This window comes from Cydia amplana, chromosome 4 (genome assembly GCF_948474715.1).
Source record: "Cydia amplana chromosome 4, ilCydAmpl1.1, whole genome shotgun sequence".
NCBI classification, from domain to species: domain Eukaryota; kingdom Metazoa; phylum Arthropoda; class Insecta; order Lepidoptera; family Tortricidae; genus Cydia; species Cydia amplana.
In genome coordinates, this window is record NC_086072.1 from 16,207,544 (window position 1) to 16,216,323 (window position 8,780).

Genomic DNA, 8,780 nt, shown 5'->3' on the forward strand with positions numbered 1-8,780 from the left:
CACCACGAATAAATCCTATATTAGGCGCATGCATTTTATTTTTGGGAAGCATATTTAAATATTCTGTTTTGTTCTTTATTTTGTTTGTGGATCATATTAAAATAGCCTGATTAAAAGAATAAGTAAGTTCAAAGTAGGTATAGGTAGGTAAGTAAACTAGAAGGTATTTAGATGCGTCACAGATCACTCAAAATATCATCATAATATTCTCATTAGGAGTGTGTACACCGGTCACATCCTGAACATTAGCATCAAGGTCTGTATACCTACTTCTAGATAACATCAGCGCCGGGAAGCATCGTCGAGACTTCAATGAAACACAATGCCAACAACATTAGTTTAATTTGGCCAATTTCCCGTCAATTTTCATCTTCGGCGTAGTCGTTTCGTAAATCCAAGCATTTCTGCCCTGAATGCAGCCTTTCGGACTTTGTACAGGGTTGAGTCCTCTGCTAAATTCCTGACATTTTCTACAATAAAATTCCTTCATACCGTCATCGGTAATTTTCCTGTGAAATTTCACTGTTCCCGGATTCGATCTCGGATTATAAACTTGATTCTCACTGTCTGGATTCCTCCAATTTATATTATTGAAGAAATTCGAAGGTTTCCATGCCATTGGGTTTGTTGCAGAGTTGGGATAGTGGTCATAGTCATTTCGGATGTTTCTATTTATGAATACGGAGTCAGGATAAACTCTATTCTTGAAACGGGAGTCGGGTGTTCTTAATTGCGTGGTTTCAACAGATTTTAGGCCGTAGAAGATGGGCACTTCACTGCTATCTTCTTGTTTGTTTGCTGTATGGCCTATGTTGTATGTTAACGCTCTCGAGTCCCCTGAAAAACAACAATAATAAATACAATTCCCGTGTTATAAGAGCGATAAACAATACTCGTAACGCAATGGTCTATAGTATGTTGCTTTTATAATTAGTATCGCCATGTCCGTCCTCAGGCTATCCGTTCTTCTGTAGGTACAAGGTACATAAGTATGGTACCTATTATAACTTTTACAATTTATACTATACATACCATCATTTGAAGAATGTAAGCCTCTCCTATTATTATTCTTGAGTTTGGTAGACACAACTATAGTGTGTTTCACTTCTACATCCTCATCGTTGAGTTGGCTTGTATTCGTCATTATGGAGGAAGATGATTCACCAGTCTCATCAAAGTCCAATTTTGATGAAATACTTTGACTCGATGACACTAACACTGAAACAGGCAATAGTAGGTATCATTTTAGCAATAGAGAAATACAGATAAATATCTTACCAGGGCCAGTAGCTGATTGAAACTAGTTGTAATTTCTCAATAAGTATTTTGTAAGTGGTCACCGTCCAATTCCTCAGAAACTGTTTAAATACTCTATTCTTAAAAAACTTAAGGGGTCGGCAAAACGCAGCTCGCGGCCTCATGCGGCTGTTCAAGTCACAAAAAATTAATTACACTAGAGTGAACAGACCACTGAAAATATGATATGCGGCTCATTAAGTTTCCTAAAACTGGTGATTTCTTCTGGAGTTGGCTCTTGACTTCTTCTCAAATGTTTGACGACCCCTGTCTTTACTGGGAACTCCATTGACTGTCCATTGTCCAGGAATGTAGGAATATTGTGTGCACTAATATTGAGAAGACACACGGTTTAATAATGATATCGGAGCGGCCAAAGTGCTCACAAATAACTTAACACACCTCTTGTACCAAGTGCACGTTCAGATATTTTTGAGCAATTTACTCGCTCCGATAAATCAAGCCTTACTCCAAATGGTGAAGCAGAAGAGAGCAGCCATGGCGGCGTCCTTGCAAGTAAAGGCGGTGTTGCGTGTGCGCAGACTTATATAAACTACGAGATTGCTCTAAACGATGTCCCACAGGAAGTAATTACTGCAATGATGTTCAAAAGTAACTTCTTTTGTCTCAAGGCGCTGTGGTTTAGGTATAAATATAAATAAGACACGTGTGAATGTTATGTTTTCGTGATGGAAAAGAGAATAGATATAGTAAGTTATTTGGTGATGTGATGGCAAGAAGTTTTTTTTGGTTATATTTTATATTCAAGAGTTTTTTGAGATCAGTATATAACCTAACTAGGACGCAGGCTTTACATGTACCAAGAAGGATTTTTCATTTACCAAATAGTTTTAATGAAATTGTATCAAAATAAGTCTCTTTGATGGTTTAGATTCACGCTACGCTTTTCTTATAGTTCATTTGCCCTACCAACAACCTCCTACTACCACCAAGAAATACCTCTACCTTTTTGTGAGTTAAAAAGCTAGTAATTATTTTTTTATAATCTGCACGAGGCGTTAATTAAATTTGGCCAAAACAAATAATAAAGGTATAATTACAGTTGGTATGTATCGCATAGGTACCTAGGCTAGGTACCTATTATATCTTGTGAACTGACATCATCACCACACTCACAAGTAAACTAGAGACCAGTAGGTACCTAAATAACAAAAAGGCACACAGTAAACAGCAAGAAATTGTATCCATATTTAAATTGTGATTTTTATGAATTATTTGGTAATAATGCTCCAATGTTCCGAGGACCGAGGAGCGCATTATCTCACGCAATCTTAACTTTATAACTACATCCATGGTAGGTACATATTTGCAAAAAACATTAGTTAGGTAGTAATGGCGAAGGCACAAAAACATTAAACATGCTTTTGTTATTTATCGTCTGTCTTAAAAGAATGAACTCTTTGTTTCTTTATTATGTTTTTCTGTATATTGTTAAATTTTAGTAAAAATTTAATGTTTTAACGGGGTTTAAGTTTAAAGTTTAACCTCTCGAATGCCGATCCACGATAGTAGGTATTGAATTCTTTATATTAATTAATTATAATTCAATCGTGGATCCACGTTTCGGCATTCAAGAGGTTAAATTGAAATCGGATAGTCTAAAATTTTGTCCGTTTACCACTGCCATCTACACGATACATCGGGAATCAATATGTTGCTTATATAACTACACGTCACTGGCGTCTTGCTAAGATTTCAGTTAACGTTCTCAACACAAGATGGCGCCAGTAGTCTCAATTGACGTCAAAAATTATGACCGGATAAAATTTTACACTACTTATTTATTTAATTGTCTTTCTAAAAGTTCAAAACAAACAAATTATTTTTATCATTCTATTTAGGAATAAAAAAACTAAGCATTATACTTTAAATTCTAATTTCAATTTCAAGCACACTAATAAGTAATAAGTTAGATCAAAATTAACGGAGTCTCACTCTATTATTTAAGCTACAATCATATGCATGATCGGACTTTTTGAAACTGAACAAGAATTTGTATTTTGTACAAAAATATTTTCACAGCAAAGAATTTAAAAAAAGAGAGTCGCCCAACGTGGGGCTCGAACCCACGACCCTGAGATTAAGAGTCTCATGCTCTACCGACTGAGCTAGCCGGGCAGTTGCTACACGAATCGAAATTTGTCTTCATTTACAGAGGAACTACATTAGTTAAACAGATGAACATACATTAGTTAAACAAATGATAATTACTATTATTGCTCTTCAATCGCAAACACTTCATTATTATTATTACCTATGGTAATGAATTATGTTATTTGATGGACTGCCATCAGATACCAATACTAACAAGTGAAAATAACCCGTACAATTTTTCCAGTCATTACAATAGCCTGTAAGACCGCATAAAAACGGGCAACAAAAATTTACTTATAAAAAAATTGATTCTATTTTACGCTTTGTCAAACCGTGAGCTCGCAGTCCGGCAGGTAGCTACTTAAATTGTCACCTCAAAACGAGATTTATTATCGCGCCTTACCTTTTTTTTTCTCTTTAGACAGGACTCTATGAACCTTTGTGCTTTTGTGTGAAGCTTAGATTGTGACATCTCAATTGATATGCCCTTGGAGTTTTTATTGTAATATTTTGACTTAAATTTTTTGAAGAATTGTGTCCCGCTGCGATTTAAGCGATAAGGTCTTATCTATACTGTACCTAATGGGGACAGGGACACTGCTTAGAAGGGCAAATTTAGTTCACGCAAAATATTGTAGTTCAACTTTTCTGAGTGTATTGTGTAAATAAAATATGAACCATACGAACAATTAAGTACCTAAAGGTAAAACTCATGTCACTAACATACCAGTTTGTTGTATTGGATTGGTATGTTAGTGACATGAGCTTTTAGAAATAGAATGGTACCGCTCCTATATCAACTATTTTTATCAGTTTCCTCCTACTAATCTTTATAACAAATATACACTACATATTTCTCTCTAAAATTACGATGTATCTTCGGTAGATACTGCATGATTTACGGTGGTATACATCTACCAACTAATAATTTTCTTAAAAAAGCCAGACTTGCAAAGCCAGTGGGACCGCGAAAACCGAAATTTGCAAATTGCGGGGATCTATCTCTTTTACTCCAATGAAGGCGTAATTAGAGTGACAGAGAAAAATGCCCCCAATTTGCGAACTTCGATTTTCGCGGTTATAGCCCAGGTTATAGCTTCTGCTTACCTACATGGAATCGAATATATGTAGAGCCATACCTATCCCGTTTCTACTTATTGCACCTATTAGTAATAGTTGGTAATAGTTATATTATATCCGACACATCATGTCAATGTCGTAGTCAGATCGTATAATCCGCCGTATTACATTACGGCTAGCCGTTTTACAAAACAGGGGCGTTTTGAAATGCGGCGGTTCGACGATTAGCCGGATTGTCATTGCGATACGTTCTTCAATAAGGCGGCCTACGTTTAGCCGCATCGTATCTACTATTTAGATTGTAGAGTGACCAGTTCTTTCGGTCGTCTACGTAACCGGAGTTTGACAATGTTTGCAATTTAATTTATTTTTACCATGGTCCCACCGCAGTGACATGTGTTTCTTTTCCAAAACATTTCCTTCACAACTTAAATAGACGGAGCCCCGCAAGCGGGGCTCCTATTTCTGGGCGGTTTGCCCTTCGGGCATCTGAAGCTACCTAATGAACCTAACCTACTTACCTACCTACGCTTTTTTCCCCAAAGTGTAATGTTTTCACGGACGTCTCACTAAATCAATAGGTAGGTAGGTTAGGTTCGTTAGGTAGCTTCAGATGCCCGAAGGGCAAACCGCTCAGAAATAGGAGTCCCGCGAAGCGGGGCTCCGTCTAGTTAAGTTGCGAAGGAAATGTTTTTTGAAAAGAAACAGTCCGACGAACTCCAGAGTTTGTTGTTGTTATGTCAGGCAGCGCCACGAGTGTTAAAAATGGGAACTAAAAACTGTCAAAGCGGCGGCTAATGACTCGCTGTATTACATTACGGCTAGTCGTGTTGAAGAACGTATGGCGCCAAATACATTCCGGCGGATTTTCATACAGCCGCATTCAATCCGGCTAATCGTCGAACCGCCGCATTTCAAAACGCCCCTGTTTTGTAAAACGGCTAGCCGTAATGTAATACGGCGGATTATACGATCCGACTGCGACATCAATGTTCTCATTACAAAAACACATAGGTACCAGACTATTTTCTCCACCGCTCCATTTCCACTTTCCCACCGAGCTAACAAGAAAAATCCGCAGAAACAAACAGCAGATAGCTTCTGTGGGCCGAGCCGCGCTCAAAGTCAAAGGCGCGCCCTCGGGACCCGCGATCAAATGAGGCCCGGCCCGGCGTATGAATCTGTTACGATTTTACAATTACTGTACTTACGGGGCGAAAAAATATACAGTTGCCACCGAGAAGATGAGTTTATGTTATGTCGTGTACTTAGCGGTTTTGAAACTGGGGTTAATTACCCCCAAAGCGTAACAAAAACCAAGAGTGTAATCAGAGGATTTAGCTTAAAATTATAAAAAGAAGTGCGTTTTGAATATTTATTTAAATTAATTAAAATTTAATTGGTAATTATTTAAAATATTACCTAATATATGGTCCTTGCTAATATTATATCATCCATTCGTTAAAACAATATTTGCTGTTAGAGTACGGAATATTGTTACAAATAAGTAAGCATACAGGAAAAATCTGATGACACCATTGTTTTATTACGAGTTTCAGATATCTACTGAACAGGAAATTCATAAGATTGTGTGACGAAATAAGGTTGTGGAAAGGTGGCTTTTATTTTACATTGTGACGTGATATCGTGGCGTGACATTTCGTGAGGGAAAATTGGATTGCCACCGCGTATCAGAGCTGACACAGTGGTCTTGGAGATTTAATGTGATGCCTATTGAGTTACTTACACCTATTTTCTTATAAGAAAGTGAGCTTTGGGGCGTAAACTGATACATTTTTCGAGCGTTGTGGATGTATTTTATGGCTAGATCAAAATCGTCTGAACCATTGAGCCGAAATTTCAAATGACTGTGTGCCCTAATGTCCTATGCGTTGATAATCAAATTAATAACTACATACCTACTTAGCATATATCGTCAGGTGACAACCAAAACTCAATTACTAATTGAAAAATATTTAAAAACATCAACCTTATTTTAGTTATAGGTAATATGGTTCACTATGGCTATGAACTTGTGGTGGTAATTAGTGAGTTTTGGTTGTCACCTGACGATATCGTTATATACGTACGAGTAAGTATACGTCAAAACATTAATGCGTATAAGTACTTAGTTACCTAGTCATGTTACTAGAAAAATACAAGTTTTTTTTTTCAAAGAGTTTAGTAACTTTTCGATCACATGTGAAGTTAAGATGGCAATGAAAACTTCGATAAAGCCTATGCACATGAAACATTCGAACAATAACACTTCTAATCTAGCGCATGATCTCTTTGTTTCGAGCCGGTCTACATCGATATCACATATACCTAGCCTAACTCATACAACCAAATAGGTAGACACAACTTTTTGCATCTCGTTACTAAAATATACCTAAACTGCTAAAATGAAATAGCGGCTTCGTTTGGAGTTAAATTGTTTATAGTCCTCATTTAATTTGCATTCTCCGAAAAAGTTTTTGTTGACTCCTGGCCTGGTTAGAACAAGGACTTAAGTTACTGATGTACATAATACGATGCTCCGTTTTGGTTGGATGGCGAGTCGTGATTAGCGGAGATAGGACTGGAGTTCTAAGTTGTATGCCGCAGCCGCGGTGGTGTCTGTTTATTGATTGATAGCTGGTTAACATAAAGGTTAGATAGAGATTTGCAAAAAAGTTTGATGCTGTTTATTAGGTAGGGGAGCGGGGGGCTTGTTGTAACAGTTTTAGGAAAAAGGCCTGTATTGTCTAAAATATGTATAATTTTATGATTCAGAGTATGAGGGTTTGTAAAGTATTTATCTAAGCACTAATTCCGATTACAAAATAATTTTAAATGTTTACGCATCTTTTACACCAGACACTTTTTGAAAAACTGGGAGTTGTTACAACTTATCCCGTATTTTTTTTCAATACCTGGTTAAAACAGAGCTCGTATGCACATCCACTCGCTTCGATGTCTGGCGGGGCAATGGCGGTGTTTACGTTATTCCTCGAGTTATAAGAAAGTCATACAGCAAAAAAAAAAATTAAAATGTTTTCAATTCCCTGTCAAAATTGAGCGTTACTACTTACCCCTGTTACATTAAGCCCCCGGCTCCACTACTTGTTACTCGCATCTATCGTAAATCTAACAGCTTAAACATTTGCTTCTTTTCTAACTCCAAGATAATTTTCTGTTGCTTTTCCTGTTAAATTTTTTCAAAGAATTTGATCACCACTTCCTCCTTACTAACTAGTTCCTTAATATTTAATTTTCCTGCAATTGGAATTCCCGGCGTGCATGCAACTGCTCGCGTGCAGTGCATTGCAGGCTGCAGCCAAAGTGCACTCCGCTGATTGCACGAGCCATTTGCATCTGCAGTATTGGCAGTCTTCAACACACCATTTCGGGCTGAAGTAACAAACCTACGAGACGTACCTGTATAAGTAATAGCTGTATGAAAATTACGAACACTTACTTCGGTACCTACCTACTCATATTGTCATACATACAGTCACACATGGGTACCATAAACTTTCTCATTATTGCCTGCCACATGCCAAACATTGCCTGACTAGAAAAAAAAGTGATATCCTACCGAAGAGCGCGGGCTCAGCACGGTTCCATTTTTAATTTTTATCGACTATCACTATGCCCGTCACTTTCGCACTTACATACTTGTTAGAACGTGACAGACATGGTGATAAACGATAAAAATGCGACCGTGCTACTAGGGCTGTTTATAACTTAGTTTCCAATAATGCCAGAAACACCATTTCAAGGAACACTTGTTTGGAAGAGAATCACTATTTTTTTAAGCCAGGCTGTGTTGAGCAAAAATTGATGGCATCAAGCAAAAGTAAGTATATGAATTTATACCTAAATAGAGCTTTTTCTAACTATAACGAGGGATCGACACAATTATATATAGAGACGTTATTGATAAGTGTGTCGACCTTGGCAAAGTAAGCAAAGCATGTCAATAATAAATAATTTAATATACCTATTTGTCATCCAGATACATTTTTAACTGACTTCCAAATCTCAAAAAGAGGAGGTTATTAATTCGGTTGTAAGTTTTTTTTTATGTTTTCTTTTCGTTAGGCGTTTGTCGATTGTCATCTTGGCTAGTCCCAGGTATACGTTTAATAGACATACCACGACCGATTTTTTGACGATTACCTTAGTATTCTGAAGCTACATGTGTACTTAAACTAACATAGTCCAATAAATACCAAACAAACGTGTTCACCCTAAACGCGGTGTATCAAACGGTTTTTGTCCGCTATTCGTCCGTCACGTCACTG

At 37.2% G+C, this 8,780-nt stretch overlaps 1 protein-coding gene and 1 non-coding gene across 2 annotated transcripts; both read right to left on the bottom strand.

Annotated features, from left to right (window-relative positions):
• Positions 1 to 326: 326 nt before the first annotated feature.
• LOC134647314 (uncharacterized) lies at positions 327 to 1,896 on the bottom strand. The gene is made up of 3 exons (XM_063501615.1): positions 1,766 to 1,896; positions 1,033 to 1,218; positions 327 to 837 (listed from the first exon to the last, which is right to left on the bottom strand). The coding sequence occupies exons 1-3, from the start codon at positions 1,794 to 1,796 to the stop codon at positions 335 to 337; spliced, it is 720 nt and encodes a 239-aa protein (XP_063357685.1). The 5' UTR covers positions 1,797 to 1,896; the 3' UTR covers positions 327 to 334.
• Positions 1,897 to 3,362: 1,466 nt separating this feature from the next.
• On the bottom strand, positions 3,363 to 3,435 carry Trnak-cuu (transfer RNA lysine (anticodon CUU)). Its single transcript has one exon. It is a non-coding gene; the product is annotated as a tRNA-Lys (tRNA).
• Between the last annotated feature and the right edge of the window lie 5,345 nt (positions 3,436 to 8,780).